This window comes from Callionymus lyra, chromosome 9 (assembly GCF_982586985.1).
Source record: "Callionymus lyra chromosome 9, fCalLyr1.hap1.1, whole genome shotgun sequence".
Taxonomy (NCBI): Eukaryota; Metazoa; Chordata; class Actinopteri; order Syngnathiformes; family Callionymidae; genus Callionymus; species Callionymus lyra.
In genome coordinates, this window is record NC_141826.1 from 14,866,230 (window position 1) to 14,890,483 (window position 24,254).

General features: G+C 36.6%; 1 protein-coding gene across 1 annotated transcript in view; it reads left to right on the top strand.

The window, feature by feature from the left end:
* Positions 1 to 319: 319 nt before the first annotated feature.
* The window catches only part of cplx2b (complexin 2b), a 29,383-nt gene continuing 5,448 nt past the window's right edge, over positions 320 to 24,254 (top strand). Inside the window, exons 1-2 of the mRNA XM_087799351.1 lie at positions 320 to 378; positions 21,474 to 21,615. Of these exons, the coding sequence (XP_087655477.1) occupies positions 21,585 to 21,615 (31 nt within the window). The 5' untranslated portion in view covers positions 320 to 378; positions 21,474 to 21,584. The remainder of the gene's footprint in view (positions 379 to 21,473; positions 21,616 to 24,254) is intronic.

The window sequence follows — 24,254 nt, forward strand, 5'->3', positions numbered from 1 at the left end:
TAAGTTAATTAAATTGTAATAAAATGTAAAAACGTATTTTGAAAATGAACACGTTTTTTTCTCACTCACAGTCAACAGAAAAAAACAACCGAACTCTACGAATAAATGAATAGAATTTAAGTTCAATATTTACGTTATTTTCTCTCATAAATTCTCCAATAACGAATTAAAAAAGTGTTATAACGTGTCTCGCGCGTCTCCAAGTGCACAGGAGAGGCGGCGATAGCAAGTGGGAGGGAGGGGGCGGAGGAGGAGAGACAAAAGGGGGAGGTGGGTGAGAGGCAGCGAGAGGGAGGAGAGACCGGGATACAGGACTAGAAACCACACCGAGGTTTGGACGCAGACAGGTCCGGATCCGCTCTTTTTTGGCCTCGCCAGGTGAGTTTTTTTTTTAAAAAAGCGCGACTTTGCTGCGGTGCGTTCACGTGCTGTGGGAGATCTTCCTTTTTTTAAAAAAAAAATTGCGGCTGATGATGCCGCTTCATAGGCGTCAACCGCTGCTCTGTGTTTGTGCGCTAAATTGAAAAAGAGGAAAAAAAAAAGCTCAGTGCGCAGGTGTCAGAAGGCATCACCTGCAAAACATGGCGCTGTTGCTCCTTATTCTTCATTTTATTAGACGCTTAATTGAGGGTCTGGGTCTCGGCACGCTGCAGACGATGCCTTCACACTGCGTTGGATTTTCTTTTTTTTTGAGCATATGTAGGTGATGATGATGATGATGAGGATGATGGTGAGGTTGATGAAGAGACTCCTCTGCAGCGGCGTGAATTATTAATAACGGCCAGCATTGATTGGTGTCACGTGATGCAGCGATGTTGTCATGGTGGAGATCTTTTCTTTTTTTTCTTTTTTTTTTATTATAAGGGGAAAAGTGTTGGGGTGTCATCAGGTGGCGTCTGGAGACCAGTGTGTGTGGAAATGGGTTTTGAGATGCAAACAGCGTCCGTCAGCCAATCATGTGCGGAGACATGCACCATAGTAACCTGAAACTGATGCACGATTAAAGGGAAGTTCCTTCAGTACAATGAATGAGTGACTACTTTTAAATACACGTTTAAAGGCAAGGTTTAGAACACGAGAGCTCTGTGGACTGTGATGATAATAATAATGTGATGTTAGTTTGTCTCGTTGAAGTGATTTCAGTTCTTGTCAATGGAAACTCACGCAAAACGCTGTGAATCAAATTGTATCTCAATCTTTGAATCAACAGATGTGGAGCAAATGTTTGTAGGTGATTTAAACCCAGACGTGTCTTTTAAAATCCTGATGTCAACAACAGCTTTTTACTTAACACCAGCTTTTTACTTAACATCAGCTCTTAACTTAACACCAGCTCTTTACTTAACATCAGCTCTTAACTTAACACCAGCTCTTTACTTAACACCATCTCTTTACTTAACACCATCTCTTTAATTAACACCATCTCTTAACTTAACACCAGCTCTTTACTTAACACCAGCTCTTGACTTAACACCAGCTCTTTACTTAACACCATCTCTTTACTTAACACCATCTCTTTAATTAACACCATCTCTTAACTTAACACCAGCTCTTTACTTAACACCAGCTCTTTACTTAACACCACCTCTTTACTTAACACCAGCTCTTGACTTAACACCAGCTCTTTACTTAACACCAGCTCTTTACTGAACACCAGCTCTTTACTTAACACCAGCTCTTTACTTAACACCAGCTCTTTACTTAACACCATCTCTTTACTTAACACCAGCTCTTTACTTAACACCAGCTCTTTACTTAACACCAGCTCTTAACTTAACACCAGCTCTTTACTTAACACCAGCTCTTTACTACTTAACACCAGCTCTTTACTTAACACCAGCTCTTTACTTAACACCAGCTCTTTATTTAACACCATCTCTTTACTTAACACCAGCTCTTTACTTAACACCAGCTCTTTATTTAACACCATCTCTTTACTTAACACCAGCTCTTTATTTAACACCATCTCTTTACTTAACACCAGCTCTTTACTTAACACCAGCTCTTTACTTAACACCATCTCTTTACTTAACACCAGCTCTTTACTTAACACCACCTCTTTACTTAACACCAGCTCTTGACTTAACACCAGCTCTTTACTTAACACCAGCTCTTTACTTAACACCATCTCTTTACTTAACACCAGCTCTTTACTTAACACCAACTATTTACTTAACACACTCTCTTTACTTAACACCAGCTCTTTACTTAACACCAGCTCTTTACTTAACACCAGCTCTTTACTTAACACCAGCTCTTTACTTAACACCACCTCTTTACTTAACACCAGCTCTTTACTTAACACAAGCTCTTTACTTAACACCAGCTCTTTACTTAACACCAGCTCTTTACTTAACACCAGATCTTGACTTAACACCAGCTCTTTACTTAACACCATCTCTTTACTTAACACCAGCTCTTTACTTAACACCAGCTCTTTACTTAACACCAGCTCTTAACTTAACACCAGCTCTTTACTTAACACCAGCTCTTTACTACTTAATACCAGCTCTTTACTTAACACCAGCTCTTTACTTAACACCAGCTCTTTATTTAACACCATCTCTTTACTTAACACCAGCTCTTTACTTAACACCAGCTCTTTACTTAACACCATCTCTTTACTTAACACCAGCTCTTTACTTAACACCACCTCTTTACTTAACACCAGCTCTTGACTTAACAGCTCTTTACTTAACACCAGCTCTTTACTTAACACCAGCTCTTTACTTAACACCAACTATTTACTTAACACACTCTCTTTACTTAACACCAGCTTTTTACTTCACACCAGCTCTTTACTTAACAACAGCTCTTTACTTAACACCAGCTATTTACTTAACAACAGCTCTTTACTTAACACCAGCTCTTTACTTAACACCAGTTCTTTACTTAACACCATCTCTTTACTTAACACCATCTCTTTACTTAACACCAGCTCTTTACTTAACACCATCTCTTTACTTAACACCATCTCTTTACTTAACACCACCTCTTTACTTAACACCAGCTCTTGACTTAACACCAGCTCTTTACTTAACACCATCTCTTTACTTAACACCAGCTATTTACTTAACACCAGCTCTTTACTTAACACCAGCTCTTTACTTAACACCACCTCTTTACTTAACACCAGCTCTTTACTTAACACCAGCTCTTAACTTAACACCATCTCTTTACTTAACACCAGCTCTTTACTTAACACCAGCTCTTTACTTAACACCAGCTCCTTACTACTTAACACCAGCTCTTTACTTAACACCAGCTCTTTACTTAACACCAGCTCTTTACTTAACAACAGCTCTTTACTTAACACCAGCTCTTTACTTAACACCAGCTCTTTACTTAACACCAACTATTTACTTAACACACTCTCTTTACTTAACACCTGCTCTATACTTAACACCAACTAATTACTGAACACCAGCTCTTTACTTAACACCACCTCTTTACTTAACACCAGCTCTTTACTTAACACCACCTCTTTACTTAACACCACCTCTTTACTTAACACCAGCTCTTAACTTAACACCAGCTCTTTACTTAACACCAGCTCTTTACTTAACACCAGCTCTTAACTTAACACCAGCTCTTTACTTAACACCAGATTTATGCTAAAAACTAGCTCTTGACTTAATACTAGCTCTAGACTTAACACTCCATCTTGTCTTAAGGTGAGTTAGGATTATTTTAACAATTGACAATTTTATGTATTAGTGCTCAAATCTTTCTGACCATAAGTCCTAGTAAGCCCAGCTTACCTTTGCTTACCCAGACTACATCAGAGACATCCAGGTTCACAGTTCCGTTGCTAGTGCACACCACAACAGTATGTTTCTTAAAGGAATCCTGAGTCAGGAGGACAACATGGAAAATCCACACAATATACTCAAAGATAATTTTCATTCAATATGTTGTTTCTCAGTTTGTGTTTCTTCACCTGTGTGGGTGTGTTTGTGAGCTGGTGCCAGTCGCTACACTGTGAGCGCTGAAGGCAACAGATGCTGGTTGGAACATCGACCTCCCACGTGGTGCAGGGTTCAACTCTAGACTTAGAAGTAAAAAGTAATCGACTTCTATATTTATTTTACCTTGACGGTGGAAATCTTTTTTGGATCCCATCTGTGACAAAGAGTTCAAATATGATTTTGTTATCATTTTTTTGCAGTTGACGTGACATAATACCTTTTCTTGACAAAAAAATAAATTTACTGTATTTGTATAAAGTCGAATTTTATTTATTAATTATGATATGTTATATATATGAAATGTATGTATATCTCTCTCTCTCTCTCTCTCTCTCTATATATATATATATATATATATATATATATATATGTATGATATGATATGAAATAGTAAAACATGTCTAAATTATTACACGTACAATGATATAATTTATTGTGATATATTGTGATATTGTAGAAACAAGAGCATATTTGTAGTATTGTCGATTACTTGACTCCGGCTGAAAGAATTTACAGACCACATGACTCTTGACGAAGTCGTAACTGCTTTTATTTGTATAGAAACCAAAATATGTCCAAACATCAGCTTTAAAAGCCGATATAGTCGACTGTATCCTCTCGTCCTCAGTCGTCTGACAGTATTTCATTGTTTCTTTTGCTCTGGAGGACTTTGTGACTGCTGCCATCTAGCGGCCACAAGTTTATTTGCAACATTAAAGTTAATATTTGCATGTTAAATGTATATTTAAAAAATCTATATATTTTTTATCATACACACACTCCATTGAACTATTAACCATCTAATAACCGATGCAATATCATTTAAAGAACACAAATAAAAGAAAAATAAATACACTCCTGTTGAATATCGATACAATATTAGGAAAAAAACGTTCTGGTGTATTGGTATTTTCTAACACACCTATTGTTTAAAGTATATAATATTCAAATTTATATTTGTGTTCATGATCACTTTTAAAATATTTTTAAAATAAACTATGTTAATTTTTTTTATTTTATATTTGTAAATCAATTTAATAATTTTTATTAATTTTCTAACTAATGTATGATACCATTAATATGAAATAATGTAAAACTATAATTTTGTGTTATGATTATTACATTATTATTATTATTATTATTAGGGTTGTTAGCAAATATCGATGTGGCAATATATTGCTATATTTCTCATGTTGATGCGGTATCGCTATTTGAAAGCACTGTATCAATTTCCTTTTTTTGTTGTTGTTGTTTTCTTGCGGCCTCTAGATGACAGCAGACATTATGTCCTCCGCAGTATCAAATCCTGCCAGATCCTGGTGATGACTGAGGACGAGAGGATACAGTCGACTCAAGTAGCCTTTAAAGTTGATGTTTGGACATATTTTGGTTTCAAAACAAATGAAAGCAGTTCCGTTTCGTTTGTCAAGAGTCATGTGGTCTGTTAACATCACAGTCAAGTACTCGGGCAATACTACAAAGTGTTCCTACAGTATCGCAATGTACTGCAACATATTGTGTTGTTGTCCCTGTATCGGGATACGTATTGTATCGCCAGATTCTTGCCAATACACCAATCTTGTTCTTGTTATTTTAAATAATATTTGTAGTTACCTATATTTAAATATAATAATAAATAATACATTAATATTATAATCTCTGGACTCATATACAGTAAAAACACCACAGACAGGTCCTTATAGTGTCTTTCTTGTCATGATTTTAATCTGTAGCAGCCGGAGCAGGAGCCGGTGAACGTCACAGGGAATTCATGTTCTGCATTATTTATATCCGACTGTGCGCTGACAAACCTTTAATTAGTCCGCCTTCTTGTCCGTATTTAGAATCGCAGTGAGACCCGGCGCTCATGTCTCGTCCCACCACTTCCTCCAGTCAGTCTGAGAAGACAAAGCTTGTGGTCTTTTATTTATCCAGCCTCAATCTTCGCAGTGCTTGTTGCTAAATATTTTTTAAAAATCTTCATCTTTTATACACAAACACAGGGGCTTGGTTGTTGCTGAGATGACGCTAGGGATTGTGAGAAATCAGACTTGCGTTATTGCATGACCATAGCGACCAAGAAACTTTCAAACTGGGACATTGGGTGAAATATTGGTAACGCTAACTCGGCATATACTCAAAATCTAGGTCAGACAGGTGTGTTGTGACCTTTTGCTAACAGTCTGAGTGGAGCTGCTTTTTTTGCCACATGATTAAGAGTTGGGGAGTTCTGCTGAGTCATGATTCAGAAGCTTAACCACCCACTTTATTAACTTCACATATCATGTATTTATATTTTTCGAAGCAACATTAGGAAATAAAGTTTCCCTTTAAGTAGACCATACGAAAAATATCTTCTTGTTCGTCAGGTGAAAACTTGCCCTGAACACGACCTAGTTATGTTACTAAAATTAAATTTTATTCTTATTAAAAATATATCTTTCTTTTCTTTCCCCGATAAAATAACTGTTAAATAAATGTATTAAATATACTTTGTTTCAATGCATATATTCAATTACTTTTCTAGTTCAACACTGCAGAAAACTGACCAGAAACTGTTTCCTTCTACTGAAGAAATCTTGAAATTTACGAAAATGATCTCAGGATCCTGAGATTATAATCCATGTTTTTTTGTGTCTTTTCGTTTGGACTATTGTAACAGTTTATTTCCGTGTCGAAACAAGAAGGAGCTGTCTCGCCTGCAGTTAATACAAAACTCTGCAGCGAGAATTCTGTCCTGCTCTAGTAGAAGAACTCACATTTCTCTGATCCTTAAAAACTCTTCACTGGCTGCCAGTTTCTTCCAGGATCCATTTTAAAATTCTGGTTCTTACTTTCAGATCTATTCATGGTCAGACTCCTCCTTACATCACTGATCTGATCCAGCCTTACACCCCAGCTCGGGCTCTGAGGTCTGTGGATCAGAATGACTGTTGCTCCTAAACTTTGGAACCATCTTCATCTCTCTCTGTGTTTGATGGATCTACTGAATCCTTCAAGAAACCACTTAAGACATTTTTATTTTTGCAGGCTTTTGCCTGATATTCTGGGACTCCTGTGTTTGTCTTATGTGTCTTGGCCTACCTCCTCCAAGACACTCCTTCTCTGCATTTTCCCCCAAATCTGGCACCTCGATAAAAACGATGAGTCATGCCCGGCCTGAGTCAGGAACGCCCGGATCATAATGTCGCACCTGCGAGAGACACTTTGGCGAGATATGATGACTCACCAACACTATCCAGAGCTCCTTCACAACCTCTCAGACAATGAGTGGACCCCGGAGGTCAAAGGTCAGCCGCGGTATAATCCTTTTCGTGAACGTAGCCGATTCTGCTGTCGCCGTGGCAATAACCCCCGGAGACGGGTGTTGTCAAAAGATAAAACATTTCGGTCCATTCATGGCATGAGTGTTTTGTTGTTAGCATGTTGCCTTTGGTCGACTATTGTATCATTGTTTTATCACTCCGGCTGAGGAATGCCCCCCTAAGATGGTGTGCTAATGAGTAAGTTATAGTTGTTATTATCTTTAAACTAGTACTTTTCCTCCTCAGCATCTTCGTCATCCTCCTGTTCCTCTCGTCGTACATCTCCATCTACGCTGCCTTCACCTCACTTCATCTTCTTCATCACAGCGTTTAATTAAGTAACGCTGCTCATCTTCATACGTACTGATGACTTTCTGCCTTCTTCATACACAAACACACACAATACACACTCATTATTTAATCATGTTTCCCTTTTCTTTCTTTTTAACATGTTATTTAGTATAATACAATACTATACCTAATACTATATAACATGTTTTTAATCTTAACAATATTGACAATATTATAGTTGTGTTATGAAAATGATAATATATGCTAATATTTCAGTATTCTTCTTAACCCATTTATTTAATTCTTATGAAAATGAATCTTATAATTGTAAAATAAACAATATATTCTGAAAGTTATTTTTCAATGTTTTTTTTGTTGAAAATGTATTTTTAATAGTTTATCTTAAAATATCACATACGAATCGACATTAAAAACGTAAAAAGAAAACAAAATAATGTAATTTAAAAAATGTTTATAATCCAAAACTATTTATCAAAACCAATACTCAAGATTCCTCTCCCTAGCCCACACAGAGTCTGGTTCTGCTCGAGATTTCTGTCCAATAAAGGGATGTTTTTCCTCACTAGTGTCACTCATTGTTATTAGTTTTTCTCTTATATAGTCATATTTGAACTATGAAATCTTAAGATAAGTCTGTTGAAAACAATGATTGCGATTCAACTGAAGTGCTAATGTAGCTGAAGTGCTGCTAGCAGTTGCTAAATCTGCCATTATGTCTTCTTTAGTTCAATTCTTTTCTACTCTTTCCTGCTGGTATTTATTGTCCAATCAAGCGGATAATGAACCCACCGCCCTCTTCCCTGACCATTAACTTCTTAGCAGGTAGCAGCGCCACCTTAAATAACCGTCCATCCACGCACCTTCTGTCGCCACTCGACTGAAACCAGAAATCACTCGCGTCTGAAGAAATTCGGAATGTAAATGCCTCGCTGTCGTCATGACAACAAGATCACTTTTTATTTAAATCTGCTGTAACATTATGACCTTTATACTGGAAATTAAGTTGGAGTTGTTTTTTTTATATATTACAGTGTTCAGTAGATGTATTCGTTTTTTTTAAATAATATTCTACACTTTCAAAGTCATTTCCTTTTCAAATAAATTATTTTAAATGTACATAGGCATGTAGATTAAATGTAGTTAAAAGTTTTTGTTATGTTTTATATGAGAAATTATATCGAAATATTTTTATTTATTACGTTTCTTAATTTGATTAACTTTTTTTTCATGAAAAATATAATCACAAAATAATATTATAATTTAAAAAACATACATGATATTAGCTTAATATATTTCACATTAGGTAGTTTTTTATGCATCCAATTAATATTGATTGACGACTATCCCTTTTTTACATTTTTTTATTGTTTTGATCTATATACAATGCCGATAGTGATAATTCATGTAATTAAGATGTGTTTTACTTTTCTCAGTTCAAATAAACACGGTAAAAAAGTAGGTGTATTTATTACTTAGTTATTTATATAAAAATTTGTATGAAGCTACTCATCAACGTCAAAAGTGGTTCCTGACCTCTAAAAAACTTAAAATAAAATAGTGTATTCATATTGTAAATCGTTATCGTGTGAGTTGTGTTTCCTGGTCTCCAGCTCTCCAGCAACATCTCTGCAGGCAGCAGTTGGCAGGAGGCGCTCTGCTCACCCACGCACCATCACGGCCCCTCCAAGCACCGACATCCCCCCCCTTCCTCCCCCTCCCTGCTGGCCACTTACACCTCGCCGCACATAAGTCGCCTTCCGTCGGCGATTATTGACGGAAGATAGAAAAAATGTCCACTAGGTCTGAAAAATCTAGTGAAACCGCTGCCTTCTGGCTCAGCTCTTACTCCAACTACGGCTTCAGACCGGGCGATGATGACTCGTCACATCGAAGGAGCTCAAACTCAACCAAACGGCGATGAACTCGTCGTCCTCTCGCTGCCTCCTTCGCTCGTCTTGTCCCGGTTCCTCCCCCTCCTCCCTCGATGTTCTCCCATCCCTCCTTCGTCCATGCAAACCTCGACACAAAAGTCCGGATGTACAGTCGGCTTCCTCCCCCGCCGTGGCCCGAGGGGAGAGAGTGGAAGGGGGGAGGGCGGCAGATACATGCATACATGAGGCCGGTCGCCCGAGTCAGTGGCGTTCACATGTCGGAGATGTTCATCAGCTCCGTTTCCATACATCAGCATCATCTTGATTCCCTTTATTTCCACGCTGGAGAGTTTTTTTTTTCTCGCCGGGGCATGAAACATAACATTATGATTTAAGGACAACTTGCAGTTATTCCATTATGTAAACATTTTATTTAGATATAAACCATGAAAGAAAGTATGAACAAATATTTAAATATGGTTATTATTATTAGGTATTGTTATAAGTATATTCGGTTTTATCATTTTCTTTAAAAAAAATAAAAAAGATACATTATTTTTGTAAAAAGTGTAATTTGGATAGGTTGATTGATCAAAATTATTATATTTTACTCTTTATTTACAATATATGTATGTACAAAAAATAGTTAAACATTTAAATATAAATGATTCCTATAATATATACTGTATAATTTCATTATTTTAACTTTTTCACTCCCGACTCTTCCGGGCCACATAAATAAGAGTCCTCACTTGGACCAGACCTGTGTTAAAACAATTTAAAGTGCACTTTGTAGAGTGTTTTGTCCACCAAACTTGGCAGGAAGTGAGTTGGATTCAAGCAAATGTAGAGACCCACAGCCGTTTGTGACTCCTGGACACAGTACAGGAAGTGGAGCTGACTCATGAACTCAAATGTTACATTATAGTGAGTTCCTCTAACAGTACAGGAAGTGGAGCTGACTCATGAACTCAAATGTTACATTATAGTGAGTTCCTCTAACAGTACAGGAAGTGGAGCTGACTCATGAACTCAAATGTTACATTAAAGTTAGTCTCTCTAACAGTACAGGAAGTGGAGCTGACTCATGAACTCAAATGTTACATTAAAGTTAGTCCCTCTAACAGTACAGGAAGTGGAGCTGACTCATAAACTCAAGTGTTACATTAAAGTGAGTCCCTCTAACAGTACAGGAAGTGGAGCTGACTCATAAACTCAAGTGTTACATTAAAGTGAGTCCCTCTAACAGTACAGGAAGTGGAGCTGACTCATAAACTCAAGTGTTACATTAAAGTTAGTCCCTCTAACAGTACAGGAAGTGGAGCTGACTCATAAACTCAAGTGTTACATTAAAGTGAGTCCCTCTAACAGTACAGGAAGTGGAGCTGACTCATAAACTCAAATGTTACATTATAGTGAGTCCCTCTAACAGCACAAAACGTTTTTTGAGCAATGGCTTTGCAGATATCTACACATTTCCAGACGGGTTATTTCAACTCCTGTGATTTGAGTCATTTGGACCTTTTGTTCAAAAACGGGAAACAAATATTAATTGAGTCCAAAAATACACAGATTTGAATTTGGGCTCATGAACGTCTGAGAATGAGTCTCTGGGACTTCTGTCTCTTGTCAGGAAGTGACTCAATCATTTTTTCTAAGTTTAAAGTCCTAAATTTAACTTGAATCACAAACTGATAAACGGAAGGTTTATATTAGTTGTATAGAAATATGAGTCAAGCATTTTGAGTTACTTCTGTTGAGTCGTGTAGCTCGTGTGACTCAAACACCTGAGTGAGTCCTGGTGCTGACTTTTAAGTTAGGAAGGCTTGCGTTAAATGTACCAAGAATTGACAGGAAGTAAAAAACACTTGACTAGACCATTCTTACTCGACAGGAAGTGACATCGACTCACATTGTTGTCACTCCTGGACACAATATAGAAAACAAAGAAGCTTGAACCGGTTGCCTATCTCCGGCGATCGTAACCAAAGTGGACGCGACGTCCTCTCGAATACGAAGAGCTGTAAAATGTCAGAGTGTCGGGACGCTGAATAAATCATGAGTCGTCAAATAGCGACGCGGACGGAAAGGTTGACATTCGAGATTGATGAACAAGCGGCAAATAAATGTCAGCGAGTGAACGGCGCCTCGGTGTTTCTGTCAGAGGTTGAACGGCGTCTCTTTTTGTTTTCGCGCCGGTTTTTCGACTGTGAAAATGTCAGCGGCTGCTTATTCCTGCTTCATCACTGCCGGCGACTCGTTCGTTTGTTGTTAGCGTAGCAAAATCGCGCGGGTTGCTAATTTTCTCGACAGTGGGGGGTCCTGAAACGAGGACTTAAAATAAAGCTGCGGAATTTTGTCGCCGCAAACCTCTGCCGAGAAGTCAATTCCGTTTCTGTAGAGACAGGAAGCGAATCTGACTCACTTCTTTATGACACACATGGCTAGACAGGAAGTCAATCTGAGTCGTTTCATAAACAAAATGGATTTTAAAATACGTATCAGTCACATGGCCGATCACCTGTCGAAGTGTTTTTCACCGACTTTCTGGTCGACTGGTGAAACAGGAGATGGCGATTTAATGTGTTTACACATGTCACATGACCAGGTGAAGTGCAGCATGGGTAAACATCAGGTCGGGGGGAAATAAAAGACTGAATTAAGTCCTTGTTTGCCAGCGGTGTGTTTAATGGCCGCCGGTCGATTCGCTTGTTTGTCATGTGAGCAGATGGCGAAGCGAAACCCGGCCGCGGTGTCGTCGCTAATGGCTACGTTAATTAGCAAATGCTTCACCTGCTACAAAAAGAAAAAAAAAGCTCACCTCTCGTGCTTTTTTAAGTCGAGGGGTCACTTCTCGAAGCAGGGAAAATCAAGCGTCAACATGTGACCCCGCCCACTTCCTCCCAGTCAGTGCTAAGGGAATAATTCATCATCTGAGCGCTACATGAATAAATGATGTCGGCGGTGAAGTCGCTGCCTCTCAGATCTGAGCGCGAGCGTTAGCAGCTCATCATTAATTCATCCACTTTCGTCTCGCAAATGTGTTTTCTGTCGCCGGTGACGTTTCCCGCTGATGAATTCCTGCGGAGAACAGCATCATTTGGCTCCTGATGAATGGAGCGAGCGTTTGACCACCATGTTGGATGTGTTGACACAATAATCCCAGTCGATTAATGTGGTTTAGTCTTCTTCTGTGGGGTCTTTTTTTTCCAGTCTGCTGGTGGGTCTCCCATCTTGAACGTAAAGTATCGGAGTTGTTGGACTCGCTAACCGTCTGTACGCGCTTCCTGCTGGCTAACTGTGTTAGCTTGTTAGCTGTTAGCCGTTAGCTGTTGAGTAAGTTTCACTTTTATAGCTAAAGGTCCCTCTGTGAGTAGGATAAAAAACAATAATAAATAACAATGACAGTATTTTTAGGGAAATCTTATTCCCCCCTCCAAGAAATGTTAAAGTTATTTCAAATTTATTTTTCAAATTAATTCTAAAGACATTCCATAAAAAAATAAAGCTATACACTATTTAATATATATATATTTTTATTCTATTTATAACATATAGTACTATTTTTAACTTATTTATATTTATACTTCTTTATACATTAATTATTTTATGCAATATTTAAACCGTTATTTATTCTGTTTGTAATATATTGCACTATTTTTAACTTATTAATAATTATATTTATATTTTTTATATAAAATCACTCTGCTGTGTTTTTTTTTAACGGTTGCCAGTTTCACTTCTGTGTTTTCTGTGCAATGACAATAAAAGAAAGTCTAAAGTTAAAAGGTAATACATCAATATAAATGTAAATAAATTACAGTTGAGGTTTCAAAATGTCATGTTTTAATCAAAATATATTTATTGAATTGTATTTTAGTTAAAAACCATGTGATTGCCTTGAAGTCTCTCCATAACCATTTTAATTAGCAAAAAAAAACCTGTTTTAAATAGAAAGAAAAGAAAGATGGAATTAAATCAATAAAATATCTGGTAAAAAAAAGTAATTTAATTTAATAAACGTTTGTTTGTTTGTATAAACACGTTTTTAATTTTGTCTCCTGACAAAAAAACATAAACAAATTAATTAGTTATAAGTAATTACACTTTTGTATTCATAACCAACCTCCTCCCATGATCCTCCTTTTGTATTCTAAATTAAATATATTTATGTTTTCAGCTATTTCTTCTGCGAAAACTCGTGTTGCTGTGTTTTCCCCCTCAGTGGCGACTGACAGGCACTGTTTCTCGACTCTTGTTAACCTGGTGTGAGAGCAGCTGCTGTCAAAAGATCCATCATCGGTCCATTTGTCGAGCTCTCATTATGGATTTCCCCGTTCGTTCAAGCAGGGAGGCGGCTGGAGGGCGAGTGTGTGTAACAGTTTGTGTGTAACATTGTGAGTCCAGTAAGTAACCAGAATCCTGTACAGGGTCCTGCAGGCGTATTAGAACACAGCACTAGATGGTTGATCCAAGTGGAGCCCACAGGGATCTTTAGTCTTCGCTTCAGTTCAGATCAGTGCCAGTCGTTCCACCGCCGGGTTTCGCACGTGGACGACTTCCTCTGAACTCTTGTGCCCCCGACACCGACCATTGTAGCGTCGCGTGATGATGACCTGCTCTTCTTACTGATGGTTCCATTACTCATAGTTGTGTATCAAATCAAAAGGAAATAGTTATAAAAGTCCACCTTCAGAAAAAAAAAGGAGAAAAAGCCACTTATAAATGTTAAAAAAAGTTTTATTTTTATTTTTATTAAGAATGAAATTGACCACTTAAGGAAGTCAAAAGGTAAATGTAATCCTATTTTAAGAAAAAAAACCATAATCCTTTAAAATGTTGAGGTTGAAAAAATATATCTCGAAAACATTTTTTAAACATTGAAAAAGTTGATGTAGGGAAAAAAGTGAAAGAACGCAGAGATGAGAAAACAAGTTAATTGGAGAAACAAATATTGTCCATTTATTTTTTTTTAAAAGTCAACCACAGAAAGAAAAACCCCGAAAAAGTTTCTGATTCCTTCGATTCTGGTTTATACAACACTTCTTTTTTAAAAGGAGTCAAATTGTTGGGTTGAGGTTCCATTTACTCATAAGTTTACCCTAGGGTTACCCTATTATCTCAGGGTCAAGGTGACCCGAAGGCCCGAAAACAAATGTGTTTGTGGTATCCCTCGTGGGTAGGTAGGTAAGCAACCTTCACCACTGCATTTGTATTTATAGAAGCCAACTAATGGGTTCACCTTGACCCACAAGGGATACCAGAAACACATTTGTATTCGGGCCTTCGGGTCACCTCGACCATGAGATAACACAAGGGGTTAAGAGATAACAATTAACTACAATTTAGTCTTGAATGTGTCAATCACAAAGCATGAGCTTATATGAAGATGATGCTTTTGTATTTGCTGTAATTTTCTGCAGCACAGCGCCGCCCTGTTGCCTCGGAGGTGAAATTGTCTAATATCTGGATTCATGTTTCGAGACCTCGGCTCCTGCAAGTGTCAGTTATGTCGTAAATTATGTTTTTAATAATATAAATTACATGTTTTAAAAAAAAAAAAAAAGTTTCCAGAATTGTTTTTATCTGAAGGGTCACTTTGACCCTTGAGATAAGACAAGGGTTAAATAATCATTTTAAAATAATAATTTACATATTTAATAGAGCATACAATTATTGAACTTTCTGCCTCAGCAGAACCTTCTTCTTGACTTCATTTCAAAATGGAGAGGAGCGAGGTCGCTCCGAGAAGCTCGCCCGTCGCCGTCGTCTTCAAACCAAACACAAATTCTCCTCGTGGCCCTCGCCGGCTCGTCGGCCGCGCTCCGCCACGTCACCCCGACACACTCATGTTTCCCGTCCTTCGTCTCCGGCTCCGCGGAACTCAGGGAAAACAACTTCCAATTAACTGGATAGGATCAGGCCGCCGTCCTGCCCGGCTCTGATAACATTATCCCACGTCACGCACCGCTGCCAGCGCTCGGATTATGAAATTAAAGAAGAAAGGAAGAAGAAAGGCTACGAAGTGATGGAAGTGCAGCGGTTGGGTTCTGGGGCTGGGGGGAGGAAGGAGGGGGGATGGGTGAGGAGTGTGGGTGGGAGCCCTTGGGTGCTGTGGTGGTGGTATATTTGGAGCCTCATGAAAGAAGAGCTTATGTAAGGGGTTTTAAAGACGCGCCACTGCCACCAGTACGACTCTTCATCGCCCAGTGATAAGAGCTTACGTAACCGCGGCGCTTTTCTGACGAGCTCTTAACGAAGGTTTATCAAACCGACGCACTTGTAGAGCGACCGCTCCTCTTGTCGGTGTCGGCCTCGCCATATCTCTACGACATTCCTAAGAGTGTTTGAAGTGCGTTTGGACACCAAACAACACAAAGACGTAAATGTAATCTAGTAAAAAAGTGTCGTAAAGTATTCAAAAGGATTGTCAATAGAAAATGAATGGAGGAAGATTTGCTTCACCAATGAAACATAAAGTTGCTTTAATCACAAAAATACCCTTTTCCAATAAAAAAAAAGATTGAATTAAAAAAGTATATTTTCCATTAAAATAAGTTGTCAGGATAAAAATAAATTGTCCATAAAATAGTGTTTACTTTTTACTTTATTTTATTGAAACTGTTTTCCCAAAACATTATTTAAACAATTGTAGTACTGGCTTTCTTATGTTGAAATTTAAAAAAGGTCCTTTTTATTTAATTAAGAAAACTTTTCGAAGGAATATGTTTAGGGTTGAAACCAAACTATCATAATATTCATTTATCTTTTTAAAGTCATTTTAGTTGCCAGACAAGTGAGAAAGTAGTTTGAATTGTTAATTTATTTAATGCAAATTCATGCTATTGATGCTTATTTTTTCTTTAAAACGTGTAATTTATATGATTAAAAACATGATTTGCAGGAGCCGAGGTCTCCAAACGTGAATGCCAATATTTGACAATTTCACCTCCGAGGCAACAGGGCGGCGCTGTGCTGCAGAGAAATAAGGCAAATGCAAAAGAAACATCTTAAATGATCTCATGCTTCATGTCTGACACAAGATTAAATTATCTCTTAACCCTTGTGTTATCTCAGGGTCAGGGTGACCCAAAGGCTTTAAAACAAATATGTTTTTGGTATCCCTTGTTTTTGACTGGAGATGAATGACCTCCACCTGCATATGTATTTATGTAAGCCAGGCAGGTTGTTCATCTTTAGACAACAAAAGGGATACATCAAGCACATTTGGTTTTGGGCCTTTGGGTCACATTGACCCTGAGATAACACGAGGGTAAAATGATCTTGTTTATGTTAAATGCTTTGTTTTCTTCTTCTAGTCCGTCTCTATCTTGATGTTGGATGTGAGAGAATTTTTCTCCTGCATTGATATTGATCCGCATTTATTTCACGCATCGTCAACAGATGTATGTTGAGTTTAATAAACGGATCGATGACACGTACAAACCTGCAGGAATAGACGAGGTTTTAATCTCAGCTCAGGTTTTTTTTTCTTTTTTTTTTTCCTTTGGTTACGGAAACATCTCCAGAAAGTGATCACAGCGGGTTCTTGATATTGTCTTCCACTCGTCCCTCTTCAGCTGCCACGTCTTTCTTTTATTCCATTAGTGCGTCCTTGAGTCTGTTTCTGGGACGATAAGAGAGATGTTCTGCTGCCAGAGCGCAGCAACAGCCTTCTCCTTACACTACACACACACACACATGTACACACACACATGTACACACACTTGCACACACTGCAGCGTCCTTCCAGAAATTTTAAATTTAAAAATTATAGCTCAAAGATGAAAATACACGACATTCCTGGTCCAAAGTTTTTAATGCTTCATACTATATATATATATATATATATATATATATATATATATATATATATATATATATACTGTATATATATATGACTTTATATATTTTTTCATTAATTTTTGTCAAATAAAATATGAATTAATTGTTAAAAAGAATTACGCAATTAAATAATTCTATTAACTCAGAAAAGATGTGAACTTAAGCATAATTAATGATATTCTTTTTGTTCTTAAAAAATAAATATTTAAATAAATAATGTACTTTATGTCAAGTTTATTTACAATAATTGCAAAATTGTCTTAATGATGGGTTAGAAAGTCTGATGAAAGTAATTCAATATTAAGTAATAAAGTTCATTAGTTTGAAATGAAACAATAAAAAAGATATTGATGAATTTACACTTAAAATACCCAGAAATAATCTTAATACAAATATTATAAATGTTTTATTATCTTGATCTTTAAAGTATATATTTTATTAAGTATTGTTTTGATTATTTAAGCGCTTTGTGACCCTGGTCCGGAAAAGCGCTATATAAATACAAATGACTTACTTACTTACATTTTCTTACACAATATAATAGTATTACATAAAGTTTCGTTCTTGAAAAATAAATTATAAAAAAATAAATAATATTGATAAATCTACACTTATCAATACAAATATTATGAATGTTATATTTTCATACACAATACAATAGTATTGCATAAAGTTTTAAATAGTGATGATATTCACGTGATTTTATTAATTTATTGTACGAATAAATAAAATACTCTGAAATGTAAATGGTAAATAGTTTAGTATAAATAGAAAATTAAAGGTAATTATTAATTATTTGATCAATTGTTTATATCGATTCTTCTTGTTTTTCGATTAACACAAACAAATAAATACAAATTGAACTAAATAAAATCAAACAAAAGGTGTGAATATTCCATTTAAACACATAAAAAGAATTAGTGTTAAGTGAATTTTAATTAGAGAGACTATATTTATATACTATATATACAGTTTATACTATAATTCTATAAACAATTAAAACTATTTTTCGTTATTCAAGCATTCCTTCCCGTTTCATCTCAAGTCAGAGAAATACAAACGTTTGATATTCCGTCTTGTAAACACTCATTTATCTTCTTTCATGTTCCTTATTTACTGTCTCTTTATGGGTTTCTGCACCTCCTGCAGCGTTCCAGTCCCTTATGGATCGCGTCCCTCTCCATCCCAGAATAAGCCGTTTAATCCGCCTCGTGTTCTCCTCAGATGTGTCAACTATAGACGAGCAACGCTCTGGCTCGGCTGGTGCTCACGACGACTCCTGCTGTAGAACGTATGGAGCTTTTTTTGTTCTTGGTGATTTGAATCATCGCTGAGTGTTAAAAAAAAGACATAAATACGATTTATTTTACATTATATTGAACAAAACATTTTAAAGAACTTCAAGAATGAAGTAATAGTCATGTATTGTATTAGAATATTGAAGTAAAGGTTATTTTTTACCTGATTTTATAGTAATGCCATTTGATTTTTTTCAATACATTTCTAATTGAAACGGTGACATTTTGAAATAACAAATCAATATAGTAATCTTGTGATATTAGATTAGATAGACTTTATTAATCCCTCTGGAAATCTTCTCTGGTAAATTGGGTTTCCAGTTCAGAGCAGCAGATGGTTTCATAAAAACAAGAACAAAGTGCAAATACAAGAACAAAGTGCAAGGGATGACAAAGTGCAAATATAAAGAACAAAGATAAAAGGAAATAACAAAAATGTTAATTGATATGTTGAATTATTAATAGTTATTTAATCCTAAAGTCACAATATATCTAAATAAAAATGAAAATTTGTAATTATATTAATTATTTTATTCTCCTAAATGCCTAGACTAAGACAGAGTTCAAAGGCCACCTAAAGATTTTTTTTTAATTATGAGATTAAAAATCATATAAAATACATTTATTACAAGATTAAAGTTGTACAAAATTCTTTATTAGGAGCTTAAAGTATGCCGAGTCGGCGTATTAGGGACAATCAAATATTTGTTAAATTTTAATTAGAGATTTTAGTTGTTTAAAATACTTTATTAAGATATTTAAGTCATACCAATACCTCTTAGTATTAGGGCCACTCAAATATTTTCCATTTATTTTATTACAAGATTAAAGTAATCTTTCTTGAAAACATGCTTATGTGAAAATGTGCATAAGATAATCCTTTAATTATTATTATCTATTAATTTACTTTTTTGTCTAATCAGGATTGTGTACTTGACGGATAGTATTCCTAAATGTGTCCGTAGATTACATATATATTCAGATATTCCTGTTAACATAAGAATTGACTGGTTCTACTCCGAGTGTCAAACGAACGACTCATGGCTGCTTTATCGGGACGTTAATTGATCGGGCGTTTTTGGACGGAAACGAGAGAAGCCGACTTCGATGGTCATAATCTTTCCCGATCATGGATTTCGTATTTAGTTTCAGGGAAGATCCGTCCGTGACTTCCGTGCCGCAAGTGTCGTTATAAGTGTGACAGGATCCATGATCGACCGGTCTCGGGTGACGCGGTGGATCGGTGACACGTACTGAACGTGGGGTTATTGATCCGGGATGGGATTCTTGTCGTGGGGTTGAAGATCCTTAACAGCAGCTCCATTAAAAGCGACAGTTGGCTGGTATATCGACAACCGTGACATCATCTTCAGAGGCGAGAAGATCCCAGATAGTAGTGGTGGGTGTTGCAGTAGAAGTACCACAAGATGAAGTGCCACAACTCCAAATAGTACTCGCAATAGAAGGTAGTGAGAGCAATGGTATGAGAAGTCAGATCGGGTGCGTAAGTCCCACTTACCCGTAACATGAGGTACTCGTACTATTAACTAACATTGACGTAACTACATATTCACACTCGTAATCTAGAAGGTACCCATGCGTAATATAAGTCTTGTAGTCCTAAAAAAAACTACAAAAACGTTGAATATATTGACTAAAGTTACTAAACACGACCTCTTGAATCTGCAGGTGTGAGTCACAGATTTTTTTTTGCACCTCGATCACTGCTAAAAATAGGTGCATATATTACACACACTCGTAGCTTGAGATCTGTACCTGTACTTCAAAAGCACATACACGTGACTACATATTTATACCAATAAAACACAAGGCACACATGTGTAATTAAGGATTTGTGGTCATACAAAAAAATCCTTTAAAAACGTTTTAATGATTTATTTTTTAAAGTTTATAAATGCTTGAATCTGCAGTTTTCAATCATAGTGTATGAAGTCAGATCAGGTGCACAAGTCGTACTATAGTTGCATTGACGTAACTACATATTCAATAGTACGAGTACACATCTCATGTTACGGGTATGTGGGACATATACACTCAATCTGACTTCATACAATGGATGCAGGGAAACTGGAAGTTTGAGCAAAAGTTGACGTGATCCAGCCAATCTTTGGCTCGAATAAATGATTAATATGAAATTAATAATATTACTTTACACTATAATAATAATACAATTTGATTCAAAGTTTTTTATTTAAAAAATGTTTTTCCCTTTATTTTTTAAATATTACTTCTAATCAATCTTAGACAATAGAAACTAAAATGCTAATGCTTAACACAAAATACAATAATAATAATAGATTAATTGCAACTAAAAACAACAATGTGAATAAAAAAGTAATAATGCTAAAACACTTTTTTTTACAAAAAATCTGAAACAAATAAAAAATGTTTTTTAAACAATATTCCTTGAAATTATCAAACAAAAATTATCATTTTAATAAAATTAAAGAAACAAATGTAACAAATTATATTATAAAATAGTTTAGGAAAATTAGGTACATATAAGAAACTTTATGCAATATATATTTATAGTTTTGTTTAGCGCTTTTCCAGACCAGGGTCACAAAGCGCTTAAACAATCAAAACAATACTCAATAAAATATATACTTTACAAATGACTTACTTACTTAATTTTGTGAGGGTCAGAAGGAGTTTATTTTTGAGAAGTACTCACACGAACAATAACTGTACATGTAACATGAGATTTATATGTAGAAACTGTAGTTAAAGATGCAAGTGTGTCGTCAGTAACCGTACTATAATAATCTGAACTGAGTACTGAGTAGATGCAGTTGAAGTAATGTTGAAGTCATTTAGACTGAGATGAGTATTACATCTTCTAATCTGTTTCAGGAAGACTCGCTGAACCAGAGGGAAGACTCGAGACTCGGTGACTGACTCGCAGGCTACATGCTCACTTCCTGTTGACTCTGAGAAGAAAAGTGCAACCAAAACGACGCAAACATGGATTTTGTGATGAAGCAAGCGCTCGGTGGTGAGTACTTAACTTAACTTAACTCGCCTGTCGCTATCTTCTCCATCCATCCATCCATCCATCCATCCATCCATCCATCCATCCATCCATCCATCCATCCATCCATCCATCCATCCATCCATCCATCCATCCAGGTGTTTTTTAACCAAGAAAATGTAAAAAATCAGTAAAATTAAATTAAAACTTTGCAACAATAAAAAATGTTAAAAGATAAAGCACAAGTTTTCTATTTGTTTTATTCTATTATATATCCTTCAATTATTTTCTACTATTTATTCTATTCAAAATCTCTCTTTTTTCACATCTTGTAATTAATTTTCGACATTTTAGTTATTATGTCAAATATTTCCGTTTATACACGTAAAAACGTTCATAAATTGCTAAGAAGCAGAAACATGTTCACATTGATTCATGAAAACTAAGAGTAAATAACATTATGAATTGAGCTGCACTTATGAGGTGATTCACTGCTGTGTCTTCAGTCATTTTTTAGATTTGACGTCAATAGATGGTTTGTGTCGTTTGAACACGGTTATTCTGGGCTCCACTCATCCATCATTGTCTCCTCAAACCTTTTTACCCTCCAGTCCTGGAGAACCTTCTGCACTCTCTCCTTCTCCTTTATCTACTTATCACTTTTCTCTAAGACGTGTTTGTCGAGGCTCTCGTCTTTTTCCGTCCTTTGTTGGGATTTCTCGTAAAAATTACAAATGTTTAGGTCTCAGTTTGTTAGTGTTTTGTTGATTATCTTGGAAATATATAAATACAGTATATAAGAATATGTTTTTGGAGAACAAGAGTATTTAACATCAACAAAACATACTTAAAGTGGTTTTCTCTGCTTGTGTATCAAACATAATATGGCGCGAGTCTTATTCCAGTGACAAGTCATTTTAAATCATATTGCCATTGCATTCTTAAATGTTTAATAAATATTTATTTTATTTCTTGTTAAAGGTATTACTGTCTTTAAAATATATGTTCTATTTGATGAAATTTGCCAAGTTTTTACACTATTTTTAATTTTTATTTTGGTTTACACTGCGACACACACACACACACACACACATAGAAAGACAAACACACTCACATAGAAAGACAAACACACACTCACACAGGCAAACACACGCACACACAGATAAACACACACAAGCAGACAAACAAACACAGACACACAGAAAAACCACACCCACACACAAAGAAACACACACCCACACAGACAAACACACGCACAAAGAAACACACACACACACATGCACACACCCACAAACAAATACACACACACACATACACACAAAGAAACACACACCCACACAGACAAACACACGCACAAAGAAACACACACACACACATGCACACACCCACAAACAAATACACACACACACACACACACAAAGACACACTCTCTCACACACACACACCGACACACACACCCACACAAACAAATACACACCTACTCTCTCTCTAACACACTTACACTGGGAGCCGGTGGGCGTTGAAGACCTTCATGGTTTCATCGGCTGATTGAAGTTATAGATCTGAGCTGCAGGACACAGCAGATTGTTTCACTGGTCACTTAATTAGAAATTGGATTCATCAGCGTCCATGTTGAGTTTAATCAGTCCAAGCAACCGGGCCGGAACCAGCAACCTTTGCTACCTCACTTTTCTCGACAAAAAAAAAGATTTCACTCTGGGACACTCCTACACTAGAGTCAGATATCATCAGTTCACTCTTTTTCATATCCTGGATACAGGTTTTAGGTTCATGAGTTGATTAAACGGTAAGAAAAATAATAAAAGAAAAAAAAACATTTTCAATCCAGATGTTAGTCTTTTATCCCACTACAGTGCCACCTGGTGTTCTGGAGGTGGAACTGCGGAAGTGCTCATGTCATTACATCATTTATTTTGTATTGTTTTTTGTGTACTTCCGAGCTTAACTCACCGCCTTCTGCCTCACACCCCAACTAGCTGGGACACGCTTCACCAGTTTAAGGAAAGGAAGTCAAACCTGGTTGACTATCCGAGCAATTCTTTGCGTTGCTAAAACCCGTGTTATAGACTCGACTGGATCTCGTGTTCTGACTCAGATGACTGTGACTCGTCAGGTTCACGGGTCTGACTCACTCACCTCAGTGGAATCTAGTGTGATGGTCATAAGTCGGGCTCCTCTTTCCATATATAACCTCGTGTTGTTTCATAAAAGAGTTTTACAAAAAAACAAAAAAGATATGAATCATCTGCAGGCCCGGAACCTCGTTTCATTTCCTGCCTAACGGAGCCCAAACAGGAAGCGGCATCCAGGTTGATTCCCGGACCAGATACCTCCCAGATATTGCTCAAGAGCGGGCGGGACTCTTTCCTGGACTCTCTCCTGGACCCTCGTAATTACATCCATTTTTCAGGCAGACGTGTGACTTACGAGGACGAGAACGAAGGACCGCGGCGGTGATTTATTATTCAAATGAGCTTAATTATTCACAAACGAGGCGCCGTCTGGTTCGTCCGCCTCATTTCCTCTCCCAGCATCAACTTTTTTTTTCTTGGCTAATAAAACGAGAATCGATTTAATTTCTAAGTCTTAAAACAAAAAGTGAAGGTTGAAGTCACTTCCATGACGCGACCTCCAGTAAACAC